Here is a 19,414-nt window from a genome sequence, read left to right as displayed (position 1 = left end):
CGGAAGGAGAGGGAAGAGAAGAAAAAGGAAGAAAGAGAGGGAAGGACAGAGGGAGGGAGGGACGGAAGGAGGGAGAGAGGGAGAGAGAAAGAAAAAGAAAAAGAGGAAGGGAGGAAGGGAGGAAGTGAGGGAAGAAGAAAAAGGATGGAAGATAGGGAAGGAGGGAGGGAGGAAAAAGAGAGGGAGGAAGAGAGGAAGGAAGAGGAAGAGAGGAAGGAAGAGGAAGGAAAAGGAAAGAAGAGGGAGGAAGAGAGGAAGGAAGAAGAAGGAAGAGGAAGGAAGGAAAGGAGGGAGGGAGGAAAAGAGGAAGAAAAAGGAAGGAAGAAAGAGAGGGAGGAAAAGAGGAAGAAAAAGGAAGAAAGAAAGGAAGGGAAGGAGGAAGGGACAGAAGGAGGGAGGGAGGGAGGGAGAAAAAGGAAGAAAAAGAGGAAGAGACAGAGGAAGGGAGGGAGGGAAGAAGAAAAAGGAAGGAAGAGAGGGAGGGAGGGGGAGGAAGAGAGGAAGGAAGGAAGGAAAAAATGAATACAGGTAGTCCTTGACTTACAACAGTTCATTTAGTGACCTATTTATTTACCCATTTTATTTATTAATCTAATTTATATCTGCCAATCTCATGGCAGATAGTGATTGTGGATGGCATACAATGATCTAATCATAAGCAATACATTGCCTAAAAACATTAAATCATAATAGGCAGTCCTCAACTTACTAAAGTTTGTTTAGTGACCATTCGAAGTTCTAACGGCACTGAAAAAAGTTGGCAGGCTGAGGAATTCGTTGTGTTGTCATCCACCCATTTTCAAATGGAGAAACACTGCTCTAACTCAGATTCCAAATCAGTTAGAACACTTAACCAGTGGAACAGCCTGCCACCAGAAGTCGTGGGGGTTCCAACACTGGAAGTTTTTAAGAAGAGATTGCACAACCATTTGTCTGAAATGGTAGAGGGTTTCCTGCCCGAGCAGCGGGATGGACTAGAAGACCTCTGAGGTCCCTTCAAAATCTGCTATTCTGTGTATCATTACTCCCAGATATTACACTCCAGCATCTAGCCAAGCTTTTCTCCAAGCCCATCTGAAGACCACATAAATGCACTTTTTAGACGTTTGCTGAGGCTCTGGGTTTTATCACCCATAACTTTCTCCTATTTATGGAAAGCGTTTCAAACACCAGATGTTATTGTGGCCCGTACGCGGCCTATGCAGCTAGTAGTTGATTCCGACAGCGAGGAGGCTGGTGTGGTGATATGCCAGCAGCCTATGCAGCTGGCGCTCGAGTCGGACAGTGAGGAGGTTGGAGAAGATGTGGTGCCAGAGGCGGGGATTCAGCCAGGGCCTTCAGAACCTCCAGAAGCTTCCATGAACCTCCGGAAGCTTCCTCTTCCGTGAAGAGGAAGAAGAGGAGGAGCCTCTTCTCGATGCACGAGCGCACAGAGCAACCAAAAGGCAGGAGTGGCTCCTCAGGAGGAGGTCTCCTCGAGAGTAAGGCTTGGGGCTAATTGGCCACTCGCTTAGCCTATTTAAGGAAGGACGACGACTGAGGCAATTTGCAGGAAACAACTTCGTTCATATTCCTTCGCGTCTTGATTCCAGAAACGTTTGATTCGGCTCTTGTTTATCTCTTGTCAGTTTTCCTGCAAATTGCTTCTGGGCATTCTGCCAACATAGTAAAATTAATATTATTTATTCTTTGGATTCTTGCAGGCTGTTAAGAAAGTTAATTAAGAGCCTTTGTTTGAAGAAAAAACTGATTTTATTTTAGTAAACTAAGGTTCGTACAGGCTTTGTGTGTGCTGCGTTCTTTGGGGTCCGTAGCTGGGGCAGAACAGATGTTTACACTTTTGGACAATCCTGTCCCGAGTCAGGAAAACCTCTGGTCGCTCCTGAGGGATGCCATTGCCTCAAGTGACAGAGCTAAGGAAGTAGAGGTTCTCCTCAATTTACGACCACGACCGAGCCCCAAAATTTCTCTCGGTAACCAAGACCAGACGTTAAGTGAGTTTCGCTCCATTTTACGACTTCTCTCGCCACAGCTGTTCAGTGAATCACTGGTGGTGTTAACATCGTAACGCAGCTGTGAAGGGACTCGGGCTTCCCTGTCCTTGGACTTTGCTTGTCAGAAGGTCGCAAAAGGGAATCATGTGACTCCGGGACACTGCAACAGTCATAAGTACATGCCAGTTGCCAAGCGTCTGGATTTGGGTCATGTGACTATGGGGAGGCTGCAATGCTTGTAAGTGTGAAAAATGGTCATAACTCACTTTTTTCCGTAATGTTGTGACTTCGAACGGTCGCTAAATGAATGGTTGCAAGTCAAGGACTACCAATAATCAACCTCTGAGAGCTCCTAGGACAGTGATGGCTAACCTTTTTGCCATCGCGTGCCAAAAGCAGGGGAAGCATTGGGCGGGGGGGGGGGGGGTTCACGCACGTGCGTGCTCACACCCATAATTCTATGCGCCCCGCCCATGCGCGTGTGACCACCCTGAGCTCCCCCTGCTTTTGGCATGTGATGGTACGGTAGGCCCGTTTTTTGCTCTCCCCAGGCTCCAAAGCCTCTCTCGGAGCCTGGGGAGGGTGAAAACAGCCTTCCCCACCTCCCCGGAGGCCGGAAACGGCCCATTTGCCAACTTCCAATGGGACTGGAAGGCCGATTTTTTGCTCTCCCCAGGCTCCAGAGCCTCCAGGAGCCTGGGGAGGGCAAAAACAGCCTTCCCCACCCTCCCCAGGCCCTCCGGAGGCAGGAAACAGCCTGCTTCCCTACTTCTGGTGGGCCCAGAAGGCCCAAAAATCAGCTGGCCAGCACGCGCACCGGAGCTGAGCTTGCGTGCCCACTGATATGGCTACGCATGTCACCTGTGGCACGCGTGACATAGGTTCGCCATCCCAGTCCTAGGAGAACTAACCTATTATCTCCACCAGCTTTGGGTACCAGAATCAGAACAGAGCTGGAAGGGACCTTGGAGGTCTTCTAGTCCAGCCCCCTGCTCAAACAGGAGACCCACTGCCATTTCAGACAAGTGACTGTCCAGTTTCTTCTTAAAAACCTCCAGCGATTAAGCACCCACAAGGTCTGGTGGCAAGCTGTTCCACTGGTTAACTCTCCTCACTGTTAGGAATTCTGGGTTGTTTTCTCTCCTTGATTAGTTTCCGTCCATTGTTCCTTGTCCTGCCTTCTCCCCAGTCTAGGTCTGTTCCAAAATTCCCCTGCTAGCAAAATCAATTTAGAAGGTTTTGGGACCTGAAGTCCGCATTATCTGAAGGCCAGTCCAATAGAAACTGGTCAGCTCCCAGAATTCCTTAGCCAGTGCCCGAGAATTCTGGGAAATGTCAACTCCAGACCTCCAGATTAGAGAAAAGTGGCTCTGCATTCATTTTCCTTCTTCCAAGTCAATTAAATTTATTGATAATTAAATCTTACTCTAGCACAGGTGTTCCTCAATTTACCATCCCAACTAAATGAGGCGGTTGTTAAGTGAGTTGCATCCCAACTTTTATTACTTTAGAAGTAACTCAAGGCAGTGAACACACCTATGATTCCTCCTCATTTTTCCCCCATTAACAACAATCTTATGAGGTGGGTTGAGCTGAGATAGAGACTGGCCCAAAGTCACTTAACCAACTCTCATGCCTAAGGCAGAACTAGAAATCCCCATCTCCTGGTGATTGGCCCAAAGTCACCCAGCTGGCTTTTATGCCTAAGGCAGAACTAGAACTCACCACCTCCTGGTGATTGACACAAAGTCAGTCAGCCGTCTTACAGGCCTAAGTCACCCAACTGGCTTTCATGCCTAAGGCAAAACTAGAACTCACTGTCTCCTAGTGACTGACACAAACTCACCCAGTTGTCTTTCAGGCCTAAATCGGGACTAGAACTCACCGGCTCCTGGGAATTGGCCCAAAGTCGCCCAACTGGCTTTCATGCCTAAGGCAAAAACTAAGAACTCACTGTCTCCTGGTGACTGACACAAACTCACCCAGTTGTCTTTCAGGCCTAAATCGGGACTAGAACTCACCGGCTCCTGGGAATTGGCCCAAAGTTGCCCAACTGGCTTTCATGCCTAAGGCAAAACTAGAACTCACTGTCTCCTGGTGACTGACACAAACTCACCCAGTTGTCTTTCAGGCCTAAATCGGGACTAGAACTCACTGGCTCCTGGGAATTGGCCCAAAGTCGCCCAACTGGCTTTCATGCCTAAGGCAAAACTAGAACTCACTGTCTCCTGGTGACTGACACAAACTCACCCAGTTGTCTTTCAGGCCTAAATCGGGACTAGAACTCACCGGCTCCTGGGAATTGGCCCAAAGTTGCCCAACTGGCTTTCATGCCTAAGGCAAAACTAGAACTCACTGTCTCCTGGTGACTGACACAAACTCACCCAGTTGTCTTTCAGGCCTAAATCGGGACTAGAACTCACCGGCTCCTGGGAATTGGCCCAAAGTCGCCCAACTGGCTTTCATGCCTAAGGCAAAACTAGAACTCACTGTCTCCTAGTGACTGACACAAACTCACCCAGTTGTCTTTCAGGCCTAAATCGGGACTAGAACTCACCGGCTCCTGGGAATTGGCCCAAAGTCACCCGACTGGCTTTCATGCCTAAGGCAAAACTAGAACTCACTGTCTCCTGGTGACTGACACAAACTCACCCAGCTGTCTTTCAGGCCTAAATCGGGACTAGAACTCACTGTCTCCCGGTTTCTAAGCCAGCACCTTAGCCCCTAGACTAAACCCACTTTCTGAACAATATCTAAATGACATTGTGTTTCTGCCGATATGGCTAATCTTATTTAAATCAGGTAAAAAGTGGAGAAGGAAAAAAAATAGGAGCAGATCCCTGTTTACACAAGAATTCAGCATCTTTGGCAAGAAACACATCAAGTGCCAGCAGCCTCCAGCAAAGATTTTTGTCTTCAAATGGATTGTTATGTTTTCATCGTGGAGATTCTCCCCACTAGATTTGTGTTAAATCTGTTATCCTGTTAAGGTTTATCAGCTGGGAAGACCCACTTGTGGGGATCTCACTAATAAGAGCTCTGTGTTTTATCAAATTTAAGAAAGAAATTTAAGAAAATCAAAATAAAACACACATGGGGGGGGGGAGCCTTCACTGCAAGAGGCTTTCTGCCTTTGTTCCAGAGTGAGGGTCACAGAGGATGGACTTTGTAATACTTGAAACATGGCTTTTGTAGTACTGTTGCACTGTCTAACTCACATGGGTTTATTTGAAGGTTAAGGCCAGTGGCGGGTTTCAAATTTTTTTGCTACCGGTTCGGTGGGCGTGGCTTGGTGTGCATGGCAGGGGAAGGATATTGCAAAATCCCCATTCCCTCCCCATTCCAGGGGAAGGATACTGCAAAGTCTCCATTCCCTCCCTACTCCAGGGGAAGGTTCCTGCAAAATCCCCATTCCCTCCCGATCATCTGGGACTAGGGAGGCAGAGAATAGATGGGGGCGGGACCAGTCAGAATTTTTACTACCGGTTCTCTGAACTACTCAAAATTTCCGCTACCGGTTCTCCAGAACTGGTCAGAACCTGCTGAAACCCACCTCTGGTTAAGGTTTATGGGAAATGATTAGCAATACAAGTGAAAAAGCAAATTTAAAATACAAGGGAAAACCCAGGTTGAGTTAGCCAGTGCAGCAGTAGTACAAAAAGCAGGTTGCAAGTACTACAAAGCCCATCCTCTGTGCCCCCCCCCGAGGAAAACCACAATCAAGACACAAGGGAGCCTCCACTGGAAGAAACTCTCTGCTTTCGCTCGAGAGGAAAATCAGAATGCAGGCAGTCCTTGACTTACGACTACAACTGAACTCAAATTTTTTGTTGCTAAGTGAGACATTAAGTTAAGTGAGCTTTGTCCCATTTTTCTGGCCACGGTTGTTAAGCGAATCTGGCTTCCCCATTAATTTTGCTTGTCAGAAGGTTGCAAAAATGGATCACGTGACCCCACGACCGTCATAAATGTGAGTCATTTGCCAAGCATCCCAAATGTAAATCACGCATCCACGAGGGATGCTGCAACGGTCATACGTGCGACAAATGGTAATAATCAGTTCCTTTTTTTCAAAACCGTCGTACCTTCAAACGGTCACTAAACGAACTGTTGTAAGTCAAGGACTACTCTCTACTACAAAACCCAGGTTTCCAGGACAGGTAGTCTTCGACTTACAACAGTTCATTTAGTGACCACTCAAAAGTTATAACGGCACAGAAAAACAGAGCAATGTGTTTCAGTTAGCAACGGTAATTTTGGGCTCCTAAGTCGAGGACTACTTGCATTACAAAGTCCATCCTCTGTGCTTTGGCTCCAGAGTGAGGACCACAGAGGATGGGCTTTGTAATACTCAAAACATGGCTTTTGTAGTACTGCGGCACTGTCTAACTTCACACAGGTTTTCTTGAAGCTTAAGGTTTATGGGAAAGGATTAGCAATACAAGTGAAAAAAAGCAAATTTAAAATACAAGGAAAAAACCCAGGTTCAGTTAGCCAGTGCCGCAGTACTACAAAAACCAGATTTCAAGTACTACAAAGTCCATCCTCTATGCTTTGGCTCCAGACTGAGGACCACAGAGGATGGGCTTTGTAATACTTGAAAACATGGCTTTTGTACTACTGCAAAAGTACTTTTCTTGAAGGGGAAGGCTTATGGAAAATAATTAGCAATGCAAGTGAAAAGAAGCAAATTTAAAATACAAGGAAAAAACCCAGGTTGAGTTGGCCAGTGCCGCAGTACTACAAAAACCAGGTTGCAAGTACTACAAAGTCCATGGGGGAAAAAAAACCTTCCCTGGAAGAAACTTCTCTGTTTGGCGTTTTGTTTTGTTTTTTTTGCCTCCAGAGAGGGGGGGGGGGAAAGCAGATTTTTTTTAAAAAAAAAAGGCAGAAAAGAGGCGTGTAAAAAGCACTTTTTCAATGGCTCAGCACTGGCGTTTCCCTTCCAGATTGCACCGGTGACTTTCTGTTTCTAAGAAAGTGGGAAGGAAAAGAAAGGGGGGGGGAGAGGAAGAGACAACCCCCCCCACAACCCAACACCAACAACATCCAGCCACCCCACAACACGGTTGAGGAAGTGCGAGGAAAAAAAAAACACTCGGAAAAACAAGACACACAAAAACACAACCAGCACCAAAACTGAGTTGCGCAACGCGCAAAGAAACCCGAAGCGTGCAGCAAAAAAAAAAGAAGAGGCTTAGTTTCCAAGCAGTGTGAAAGCCCTTTAAAAAAAAAATACACACAAACACACACAAAACACACACACACATACACAAACACACACTCACAACCCCCAAACCGCGAGCAGCAACCAGCAGGATGTGGCCAAAAGACACAAGCGACCGTCTTCGAGCATCAAGTAAAAACAAGAAGGAGGCAACGGGCGCTGGAGCGCAAGAAGAAGGGAGCAAAAAAGAAAAAGCAGAGGAGGGATTCCTTTCCACGCGAGAAAGTGGCTCCCCCCTCCTCTCTTTGCACCCCCCCAAAGGGAGAAGACACCCTCCACACACCCAGCCCTACACTTTGGAGGAGGGGGGGATTTTCCCCTCCCGGGGGGGAAGAGAGTGAGTAAGGGGAGAAGCTCCAGGTTGCAACCCGGTCCGGCGCGCGCTTTGGGGTTTGGCAAAGTTGGGAAGGGGCGCGCGAAAGAAAGGGGCGCGAGCCGGGTTTGGGGGTGCCGGAGAAGAGGGAGAGGAGGGAGGAGGAGGAGGAAGCAAAAGAACCAGGAGGAAGAGAAAGGAGGAGGAGGAATTTTACAAGAGGCAGCAGTAGAACCAGGAGGAGGAGGAGGAAGAGGAGGAGGAAGAATTGGAAGCAGCAGAAGGACCAGGAGGAGGAAGAAGAGGAAGAGGAAGCAAAAGGACCAAGAGGAAAGAGGGGTAGCAGGAGGAAGAGGGAGGAGAGGGAGAAGAGGAGGTGGAAGAAAGGAGGAGGAAGAAGAGGAAGGGGAATTAGAGATAGCCGAAGGACCAGGTGGAAAGAGGGGTAGCAGGAGGAAGAGGAGGAGGAAGAAGAGGTAGCAGGAGGAAGAGGAAGGAGAAGGAGAGGGAGGAGGAAGAAGAGAAGGAGGAAGAAGAGGAAGGGGAAGAGAGATAGCAGAAGGACCAGGAGAAAAGAGGGGTAGCAGGAGGAAGAGGAGGAGGAAGAAGAGGTAGCAGGAGGAGGAGGGAGAGGAGGAAGAGGAAGGAGAGGGAGAGGGAGGAGGAAGAAGAGAAGGAGGAAGAAGAGGAAGGGGATGTATTAGAGATAGCAGAAGGACCAAGAGGAAAGAGGGGTAGCAGGAGGAAGAGGAGGAGGAAGAAGAGGTAGCAGGAGGAGGAGGGAGAGGAGGAAGAGGAAGGAGAGGGAGAGGGAGGAGGAAGAAGAGAAGGAGGAAGAAGAGGAAGGGGATGTATTAGAGATAGCAGAAGGACCAGGAGGAAAGAGGGGTAGCAGGAGGAAAAGGAGGAGGAAGAAGAGGTAGGAGGAGGAGGGAGAGGAGGAAGAGGAAGGAGAGGGAGGAGGAGGAAGAAGAGGAGGAAGAATTAGAGATAGCAGAAGGACGAGGAGGAAAGAGGGATAGCAGGAGGAAGAGGAGGAAGAGGGAGAGGAGGAAGAGGTAGCAGGAGGAAGAGGAAGAAGAGGAAGAGGATGTATTAAAGATAGCAGAAGGACCAGGAGGAAAGAGGGGTAACAGGAGGAAGAGGAGGAGGAAGAAGAGGTAGCAGGAGGAGGAGGGAGAGGAGGAAGAGGAAGGAGAGGGAGGAGGAAGAAGAGAAGGAGGAAGAAGAGGAAGGGGAAGAATTAGAGATAGCAGAAGGACCAGGAGAAAAGAGGGGTAGCAGGAGGAGGAGGAAGAGGGAGGAGAAGGAGAGGGAGGAGGAAGAAGAGAAGGAGGAGGAAGAGGAAGGGGATGTATTAGAGATAGCAGAAGGACCAGGAGGAAGAGGAGGAGGAAGAAGAGGTAGGAGGAGGAGAGAGAGGAGGAAGAGGAAGGAGAGGGAGGAGGAAAAAGAGGAGGAAGAATTAGAGATAGCAGAAGGACCAGGAGGAAGAGGAGGAGGAAGAAGAGGTAGGAGGAGGAGAGAGAGGAGGAAGAGGAAGGAGAGGGAGGAGGAAAAAGAGGAGGAAGAATTAGAGATAACAAAAGGACCAGGAGGAAGAGGAAGGAGGAGGAAGAGGACTTAAGAGGTAGCAGAAGGACCAAGAGGAGGAGAAGGACGCGGAGCCCGAGGAGTTGCAAACCCCTTGTATCCCCCGCCTCCCTCCCTCCTGCTCACCGCATGGCTGGAGGTGGAAGACGCGCCTGGGCGCTGCCATGGCCCCGGGCAGCGGCTGGCCGGCTGGCTCCGTCGCCACGAGCGGAGCAGCCCGAAGTGAGGAGCCGGGCGGGGAAGGGGCAGGGAGGCGGCCCAGCGACACACCTCCTCCGGGCCGCCCGCGCCGGTCCTAGCGCGCTCCTGGGGCGGCTTCCTCCCCTTCCCCGCCCGGCCCGAGCTCCCGTTGCAAGGGCGCTTTGCTGCGGGCGCCGCCGCGGGCGCCTTTGCCTTGGCGTCGCGCTGGGTTGGGGAACCAACGCGGGTTGGTGGGGCTCTGTGTGCACAGGGAATCCTCGACTTACGACCGTCGGTTTAGCCACCGTTCTACGTTGCAGCGGCACTGAAGAGAGCCACTTAAGGACCGTTTTTCACACTTATGACCGTTGCACCATCCCAGGTGATTCCCGTTCGGACCGCTTGACGACGGACTCGTTGTTTATGACGGTCGCAAGTAGTCCCCGAGTCCCGTTTTGATCCCCTTTTGCCACCAAGTCAGTGGGGAAGCCAGATTCACTTAACGACCGTGTGACTACGTTTGCAACTGCAGGGTTTCACCTAACAAAGCTGGCCAAAAAAAATAAAATAAAAATGGGGCCAAAAGTCCCTTAATAAATTTCTCACTTAACTATGTAAATTTTGGGCTCCGTTGTGGTCGTAAGTTGAGGACTAGCTCTACAAGTAGTCCCCGAGTTACGACCACAACGGAGCCCAACATTTCTGTTGCTAACTGAAACATTTTTTCAATCCACGATTTTATTAGTTGATGTTATCACACACAAAAGAGTACAAAAGCAAATAGAAAAAAAATAGGGAAGGGAAAAGTGTGGAAAAGAAGGGGAAAAGAAAGAAGAAAGAAAGAAAAGACTCCGTTTTCGGCAGTAGAATAAAGCATTAACATCACGCCTCAACTTTTTACTTTTGCATAATAGTTTAAAGTTTCTATAACAGTAAATCTATCGAATCGTTAAAACCCAAAATTAAAGTTTCCCTCCACACTAACTGAAACATTTGTTAAGTCATCTTTGCCTTGTTTTACGACTTTTCTCGCCACAGCTGTTAAGTGAATCACTGCAGTGGTTAAATTAGTGACACAGTCGTTAAATGAATCTGGCTCCCCGGTTGACTTTTGCTTGTCAGAAGGTTGCAAACCGGGACAGTTCAAGCGTCATAAATATGAATCAGTTGCCAAGAGTCTGAATTTTGATAATAGGGGTGCTACTATGGTCGTAAGTGTGAAAAATGGACATAAGTCACTTTTTTCAGTGCCGTTGTAACTTTTGAATAGTCGCTAAATGAACTGTTGTAAGTTGAGGACGACCTGTACAGATAGTCCTCGACTTAGAACCATTCATTTAGTGACCATTCGAAGCTGTAACACCAAGGAAAAAAGTGACTGATGACTGTTTTTCACACTTACGACCATTTTTTCACACTTACAATACAGTTCAGTGAATCAGTTCTAAAGTGAACCTGGCTTTCCTGTTAACTTTGCTTGTCAGAAGGTCGCAAAGGGGGAATCGCAGGAGCCGCAAAATACAACCGTCATAAATACGAGTCGGTTGCCAAGCGTCCAAATTGTGATGACGTGACCATGGGGATGCTTCAAAAGGTCGTAACTGTGAAAAAAGGCGTGGTACGTTCAAACGGTCACTAAACGGATGATTGCTAAGTGGGGGCCTCCCTGTACGAATTTGTTATTTTATAAGAGGGCCGCAAAGTTTGACAAACACAACATGAAGCTCCAAAATCCAGCACAAAGAGATAAGTCCTCTACTTACGACCAATGATGTACTTATGACCCAGATTTAAAGTTCCAAAAGTCACACGATTATATTTGGGGTGTTTTGCAACCAATCGGGATTTACGGCCATTTGCAGCATCTTAACAATCATATGACTATGATTTATGACCTTTTTTTTTTTTTTTTTTTTTGCCAGAAACCAAAGTTTACTTCCCGTTTCTGGCAAAACTAAAAACAAAAAACGCCCATTGCAGAAAATGGATTTACTCAACTTCCACATGTATCGATCAAAACAGAAGCTGGAAGGGACCTTGGAGGTCATCTAGTCCAACCCCCTGCTCAAACAGGAGCCCCTATGGCCATTTCAGACAAATGGCTGTCCAGTCTCTTCTTAAAAACCTCCAGTGTTGGAGCTCCCACAACTTCTGGTGGCAAGGAGTTCCACGGGTTGATTGTCCTCGCCATTAGGAAGTTTCTCCTTAATTCCAGGTTGCTTGTCTCCTTGATGAGTTCCCATCCATCCCGTTTGCTTCATGACAACCACAAAAGTTCATAAAATCAGGTTGCTGACAAAATGACCCACTTAAATGCCAACTTGACTTATGGCTTAATTCTGGGTTTAATTACGGTCATAAGTCGAGGATTTTCTGCAGTTGCTGTTTTGCCTGTCCTTCTCTTGGTGGCCCTGACCCCTTGACCCCAAACAGTCACCAGGTTGGCCCTGGGTAAAAAAACATTTAAAGTGAAGATGGCTTGTGGGTTCAGAATTATGGCTTCCGAATGGAAACTACAGGCAGTCCTCGACTTACGGCCCCAATGGAGCCCAAAATGTATGTTGACGAATGAAACATTTGTTCAGTGAGTTTTGCCCCATTTTGTGGCAATTCCTGCCACAGGAATTCCCCATTCCTGCCACAGATGCTAAGTGAATCCCTGCAGCTGTTAAATTAATAACACCGTTCCTAAGGGAATCTGGCTTCCTTATTGACTTTGTTTGTCAGAAGGCCGTAAAAGGGGATCACGTGACCCTGGGAGGCTGAAACTGTCATAAATACGAGTCAGCTGCCAAGGGTTTGAATTTTGGTCACGTGACCACAGGGGTGCTGCAACAATACTGTATAACTCGCCGTCTCCTGGGGATTGGCCTATAGTCACCCAGCCGGCTTCCATGCCTAAGGTGGAACTAGAACTCCCGGTCTCCTAGTGATTGACCCAAAGTCACCCAGCCGGCTTCCATGCCTAAGGTGGAACTAGAACTCCCCGTCTCCTGGTTATTGGCCCAAAGTCACCCAGCCGGCTTCCATGCCGAAGGAGGAACTAGAACTCCCCGTCTCCTGGTGGTTGGCCCAAAGTCACCCAGCCGACTTCTATGCCTAAGGAGGAACTAGAACTCCCCGTCTCCTGGTGGTTGGCCCAAAGTCACCCAGGCAACTTCTATGCCTAAGGCGGGACTAGAACTCCCCGTCTCCTGGTGGTTGGCCCAAAGTCACCCAGCCGACTTCTATGCCTAAGGAGGAACTAGAACTCCCCGTCTCCTGGTGGTTGGCCCAAAGTCACCCAGGCAACTTCTATGCCTAAGGCGGGACTAGAACTCACTGTCTCCTGGTGATTGGCCCAAAGTCACCCAGCTGGCTTTCATGCCTAAGGGGGAACTAGAACTCCCCATCTCCTGGGGATTGGCCCAGAGTCACCCAGCCAACTTCTATGCCTAAGGCGGAACTAGAACTCACTGTCTCCTGGTGATTGGCCCAAAGTCACTAAGCTGGCTTTCATGCCTAAGGAGGAACTAGAACTCCCCGTCTCCTGGTGATTGGCCAAAGTCACCAAGCCGGCTTCCATGCCTAAGGTGGAACTAGAACTCCCGGTCTCCTAGTGATTGACCCAAAGTCACCCAGCCGGCTTCCATGCCTAAGGTGGAACTAGAACTCCCCGTCTCCTGGTTATTGGCCCAAAGTCACCCAGCCGGCTTCCATGCCGAAGGAGGAACTAGAACTCCCCGTCTCCTGGTGGTTGGCCCAAAGTCACCCAGCCGACTTCTATGCCTAAGGAGGAACTAGAACTCCCTGTCTCCTGGTGATTGGCCCAAAGTCACCCAGCCAACTTCTATGCCTAAGGCGGGACTAGAACTCACCATCTCCTGGTGATTTGCCCAGTCACCTAGACAGCTTACATTCCTAAAGCCGGACTAGAATTCACTGCCCCTCTGGTGATTTGCCCAAAGTCACCCAGAGGCTTTCATGCCTAAGGGGGAACTAGAACTCACCGTCTCCCAGTTTCTAATCTGGTGCCTCAACCACCAGACCCAACTGGTTGTCTTAAACCCATCCAGCAGGTTGGGTTGGCACCATAAACGATGCCACTAAAATGGGTGAAAAATGAACTAACCGGGTGCAGGGAGCGAAGACAGCCGATCATCTGGTGAATCAGGTTATGCAAGCAGAGCCCCGGTGTTACCAGGGCAACCTTTGCAAAAAAAAAAAGAAAGAGAGAAAAAACCACAATACCTATATACTTGCAATAGAAAAGTAGAACTGAGTAGCCATTCCTGGTAAAGCTTTTACAAAACTAGATGCCAGCTTTCAAAAGCGGCACCTGGATATTGTGCTTGGCACTGTTAGAATGTGTTAGTCTTGGCACTGGGTGAAGCCAGCCTCTCTGGCTGGTAAAACATGCCTCAATCACATATTGTGTTCTCTGGACGCATCCAGTGCGGTGTTTTAACTGCTGCTGCGTGTTTAAAACAGACCCCAATTTAGGGTAACCCAGATCTCTCGCCTCTAGATTGGATAGAAATTAATGGTGGACTGGAGGGAGGGATTTCCATTTACCAAATTCTGAGACACTGAGACACTGTACAGCAAAGTTTCTCAACTCTGGGGACTTTAAGATGGGTGGACTTCAATTCGCAGAACTCCCCAAGGAAGGAAGGAAGGAAGGAAGGAAGGAAAGAAGGAAGGAAGGAGAAAAGAAGAGAGGGAAAAGAGGGAGGGAGGGAGGAGGACTTAGGAAAGGGGGAAGGAAGGAAGGAGGAATTAGGAAAGAGAAAAAAGAGGGAAAGAAGGGAGGGAGGAGGAATTAGGAAAGAGGGAAGGAAGGAAGGAGGAATTAGGAAAGAGAAAAGAGGAAAGGAGGGAGGGAGGAGGAAAGAGGAAAGGAGAGGGAAGGAAGGAAGGAGGAATTAGGAAAGAGAAAAAAAGAGAGGAAAAGGAGGGAGGGAGGAGGAATTAGGAAAGAGGGAAGGAAGGAAGGAGGAATTAGGAAAGAGAAAAGAGGGAAAGAAGGGAGGGAGGAAAGAGGAAAGAAGACGGAAGGAAGGAAGAAAAAAAGGAAGATAAAAGATGAAGGGAAGGGATATGTGATGATAGATGGAAGGAAAGGAAAGAGAAAAGGAGAAGAAAGGAAAGGAAAGATGAAAGAAAGCAAGAAAGAGAAAAAAAGAAAAAAGGAAAGAAGAGAAAGAAAGAAAAAGAAGGAAAGAAAGAAAAGAACACATTTCAGAGTTCGTTTGTTGGCTTTGTTCTCAAATATACACCTTCTTGGGTTGCAACGAGAGATGATGCTTGATGGTGGCTACTTTGCCTCCCAAAACAAAACATTGCACGAAAAAAGTACACAACAGACAATTAGTTACCCCGAACTCGAAACCGGAGGGGAAGAATAGCCGAGCGGCCAAACCCTCCCCCCTACCCCACCCGAGCTCAAAGCTGCAGAGTAAACAGGCCAGTAGAAACCGAATCCTGATTCCCAGGGAATTCAATTAGGCTGAAGTCAGGCGGGGCACCTAAAGGCTGCCAGCAGGAGAGGCCTGCTCAGGCGCCCGGTGGCATCTGCAGTGATCTCGAGCAAGGGCACGGAGGCTCCTGGGCAGCTCTCTGCCAGCTGGGGTCTGAAGGCCCGGAGCCATCGGGGAGGGAGGGGGGGGGTCTTCTCCGCCCCTCCCAGATGCATCAGGCTGGCCTCTGCATGGGAGACAGCCTTGTGAAATGAACGGAGCCTTCCGTCTGGCCTTGCCTCAAGGCAGGGAGGATGATAAGGGAGGGAGGGAGGATAGGAGGAGAAAAAGGAGGGAGGGAGGAAGAAAGTAGAAAGAGAAAAGGAAGAAGGGAGAAATTAGGGAGGAGGACGGAGGAAACGGGGAGAGGGGGAGAGGGGAAGGAGAATGGGAGGGAAGGAAAGGAAGAGAGGAAGGAAGGGAAGAAAGAAGGAAGGAGAGGGGAGGGAAGGAAGAGAGGAAGGGAAGGAGGAAAGGAGGAGAAAAGGACGGAGGGAGGAGAAAAAAGGAAGGAGGAAGGGATGGAGGAAGAAGAAGAAGGAGGGAGAAAAAAGGAAGAAGGGAGAAATTGAGGAGGAGGGAGGAAAGGGGAGGGGGGAGAAAGGAAAGAAGGGGAAGGAAAGGAAGGGAAGGAAAAGAGGAAGGAGGAAGGGAGGTAAGAAGGAAGAAAAGAGGGAGGGGAGGCAGGGAGGGAAGGAAGAGGGGAAGGGAAGGAGGGAGGAAAGGGAGGGAGGAGAAAAAAGGAGAAAGGAAGGGAGAAAGAAAAGGAAGAAGGGGGGATTAAGGAGGAAGGAGGAAAAGGAAGAGGGGGAGAGTAAAGAGAAGTGGAGGGAGGGAGAGAAGAGGGGAGGGAGGGAGGAAAGGGAAGTTAGAAGAAAGAAAGGAGATAGAGGAAGAAGAAAGGGGGAGGGAGGAAAGGGAAGGAAGAGGTGAGGGAGGGAGGTAAGGAAAGGGAGAGGGAGGAAGGAAGGAAGGAGAGAAGGGGAAGAAGGAAAAGGAAGGAGAGAGAAGGGGAGGGAGGAAAAGGAAGGAAGGAAGGGAGAAGAGAGAGGAGGGGAAGGAAGCAAAGAAGGAAGAATTTATCTGTATTTTGTTCTCCAACCAAAAGTCTTCTTTTTTCACAATCCTTAACTATGGTCCCTTGTAACCCCCCCCTCCCCTATCCCATTTCACAAATCCTCAGACACATGACATTGCTAGGCAGCCATTACAATTCGCACCCAAAGCCTCTGCCCCCATTATCACCCCCTCCCCAAAATTCCGGGCAACCCTCTTTTCCCAGGAGGGGCAAAACCGATTCGTTCCCAGCCCCACCCAAAAGGCAAAATCTGGCTGCCTGGATGGGCGGGGGAGAAAATTTGCTGCAATTTTGTTCTCTTCCAGCCCTCCCTCCCTCCCTCCCTTCTACCTTCCCTCCTGCTTTTCTTCTTAGAAAAGTGATCCGAAGTGCTGGTGTGGACAGCTCCTGATCCTCGCACAATCGATGGGTGTGCGGCCTTCAAAGGGAGAAGTGTGCAGAGAAAAAATTAAAAAACAACAACAACACCCCAGCAGGCAGCAAGAGACTACAGCTCTTCCAGGGCTGAGTTTTGCAAGGAAAATAAGAAAAAAATTAAAAAAATATTAGAGCATTGGATGGTCCTCGACTTACAACAGTTCATTTAGTGACCGTTCCAAAGTTACAACGGCACTGGAAAAAAGTCCGTTTTTCACAGCGATGACCTTTGCAGCATCCCCATGAACAGGGGATCAACGTTCAGATTCTTGGCCACTGGTTCACACTTACGACCGTTGCTGTGTCCTTCCGACAAGCAAAGTCGATGGGGAAGCCCAATTCACTTAACAACCGGGTTACTAAGTTAACAACTGTTCCAATATTTGAGGGGCTGCCACAGAAAGGAGGGGGGGGTCAAGCTATTTTTCCAAATCACCCGAAGGCCAGACAAGGAAGAATGGATGGAAATGGATCAAAGAGAGATTCAACATGGAAATAAGGAAAAATTTCCTGACCGTGAGAACCATCAACCGATGGAACTGAAGTTTCCTTCGGAAGTTGTGGGAGCTTCATCAATGGAGACTTTCAAGAAGAGACTGGACTGCCCTCTGTCAGAAATGGTGTAGGATCTCCTGCTTGGGCAGGGGGTTGGACTAGATGACCTCCAAGGTCTTATTAATCTGTTAATAAGGTGCTTTCCTTACCATTGTACCATTGCACTCCTTTCCTAGGAGAATGAAATATTTTGGGAAATATTAAAAAGGCAGAATATTATTTCCCTGTATGAGAAATGGAGAAGCATGTTTTTAAAGACAAAGCAGCTCCCACCTTCCTGCCCTCACCCTTTTGTTAATGGGCCAGAGGCAGAAACTCAATCTTTGTCAATGGACCTCATCTGCAAGACAATGGGATCCATCTAGGACAGGAACTCACCACATGGCACCTGGGAAGATTACATCAGCCAGCAAGGCTAGCTAAGACCCCCACCCCCTGGGAGTCTGACAACCAATCAGGATACTCTTTCTGGGCCCCAGGAAGTTCAAAGCCAGAGAGGGCATAAAACCCGGAGACTCACTGCGTCTCGTGCCCTTTTCTGTTCAGGAACTCAAGCCAGGTGATCCTGTCCACCATTAAACCATCTTTCCAAGCAGTCTCCATGTTTCCAGTGTCTTTTTCCCCACTTGGAGCAGAACCCAGAAGGATATTTCTTCCTACACCACTCTGGTCACCATATTACAAAAAAAGATGTCGAGACTTTGGAAAAAGAAACGCAACTAAGATGATTAAAGGCCTGGAGACTAAAATTTATGAAGGACGGTTGCAGGATTTGGGGTTTGGCCAGTCTAGAGAAAAGAAGGATTAGGGGGAACATTTTTTTTTAAAAAAAAATATATTTATTTATATATGCCGCTCTTCTCCGGCAACTCAGGGCGGCTTACAATGCGTTAAGCAATAGCCTTCATTCTTTTGTATATTTTATACAAAGTCAGCTTATTGCCCCCACAAACGGGGTCCTCATTTTACCCACCTTAGAAAGGATGGAAGGCTGAGTCGACCTTGAGCCTGGTGAGAATTGAACTCGCAGTAATTGTAGGATTCCAGTATTTGAGGGGCTGCCACAAAGAAGAGGAGGGGGATCATCCTATTCTCCAAGGCACCAGAAGGCAGGACAAGAAACAATGTTTGGAAACCGATCAAAAAGAGAAGCAACCTGGAATTGAGGAGAAACGTCCTAACAGTGAGGACAATTAACCAGTGGAACAACTTGCCACCAGAAGTTGTGGGTGCTCCATCACTGGAGGTTTTTTAAGAAAAGACTAGACTATAATTTGTCTGCAATGGTACAGGGGCTCCTGTTTGAGCAGGGGGTTGGACTAGACCACCTCCAAGGTCCCTTCCAGCTCCATTCCGATTGATTTTCGCAACGTGGCAGGAAAGGTAAAACCTTCGAAGTTGCAGCGTTTATAGTGTTGGAGATCAAACAGGAGATGCGCAATCGAATTTAAGTCCCGTGGCCGGACTTAACGGATTGATGAGGCTTCGCGCCGTCTCTCTCTTATGCTCCCCTCATTTGATCTTCTTGAAAAGAGCATTGATTTTTTTTCCTCCCTCAAAGCAAATGCAACATGAATAATTTTTTTCCAGCCTACCAACCACTTCGTGCACAGCGGGCAGAATAATTGCATGATGCCAGTCGCCGCTGAGAGATCCCTTCTGCTAATCCGTTACGGGAATGCCTGCCCCTCAGATGAGTTGATGCCCGGGGCAGATGTTTGCGGGCATCTGGCGGAGAGCCAAATACATCCTAGAACAGATCTCAGACTCGGGGCGATTAAAGGCACCCCGAGACGGTTTGTGAGTCTTTTTTCAGGATCTCGGTTAAGTTCTCCCGAGTGGAAGTGGAATATCTAAGGATGGGAAGTGATTTAAAATCACCTAATCCAAGATTTCTCAACCTTGGCTGCTTGAAGACGGGGGGACTTCAACTCCCAGAATTCCAAAGCCCCACTCCCTTCTAGCACTGATGATGTTACCTAGTTGGGTGATGAAATGTCTCCAAGAAAACCTCCAAGCTCAGAGAGCACCAAGAACCCCACACTCTTCCTCCTTCTTTCCCCCACTCCTCCTCTGCTCTGTACACCTGACTCCTTCTAGCACTGATAATGTTACCTAGTTGGGTCATGAAAGGTCTTTCCAAGAAAACAACCAAGCTCAGAGAGCATCAAGGACCCTACGTTCCTCTTCCTCCTTCCTGCAAACCCCACTTCCTTTTAGCACTGATGTTGTTACCTAATTGGGTCATGAAACGCTTGCACGAAAACCCTCAATTTCAGAGAGCACCAAGGACCCCTGGAACTACAAGTATCTTCTCTGATTGTTTCCTCCCAAATTTATCACTCTCCTGTTTTACTGGACGCTGGATAAAACACAGTCCCACCAGGAAATTGGTCTCAGTAAAAGTGACAGGCCATAAATATGCAACGCAGCCCCATCATCAGGAGAACGCAATGTACACATGCGTGCAAACAAGGATGGGATTTTTATTGCGGGATTGTGACTTGATTGCAGCTGGATTGCGAAGGGTCGTGCCTGGTGGCGCAGCAGACTAAAGTG

General features: G+C 48.4%; 1 protein-coding gene across 3 annotated transcripts in view; it reads right to left on the bottom strand.

Moving 5' to 3' along the window:
* SLC4A11 (solute carrier family 4 member 11) overlaps positions 1-9,421 on the bottom strand; it is a 122,976-nt gene extending 113,555 nt beyond the window's left edge. For 2 of the 3 annotated variants that reach the window (XM_060687196.2, XM_060687197.2), the window contains exon 1: positions 9,254-9,421. In XM_060687196.2, coding sequence (XP_060543179.1) covers positions 9,254-9,293 — 40 coding nt within the window. In that variant the 5' untranslated portion in view covers positions 9,294-9,421. The remainder of the gene's footprint in view (positions 1-9,253) is intronic. The other variant, XM_087874810.1, reaches the window with a different exon arrangement.
* Positions 9,422-19,414: the final 9,993 nt, after the last annotated feature.

Source organism: Pantherophis guttatus, chromosome 8 (assembly GCF_059756535.1).
Source record: "Pantherophis guttatus breed Tessera chromosome 8, ASM5975653v1, whole genome shotgun sequence".
Lineage (NCBI taxonomy): Eukaryota > Metazoa > Chordata > Lepidosauria > Squamata > Colubridae > Pantherophis > Pantherophis guttatus.
Note: the sequence above shows the minus strand (reverse complement) of the source record. Positions and strands in the feature narration are given on the sequence as shown.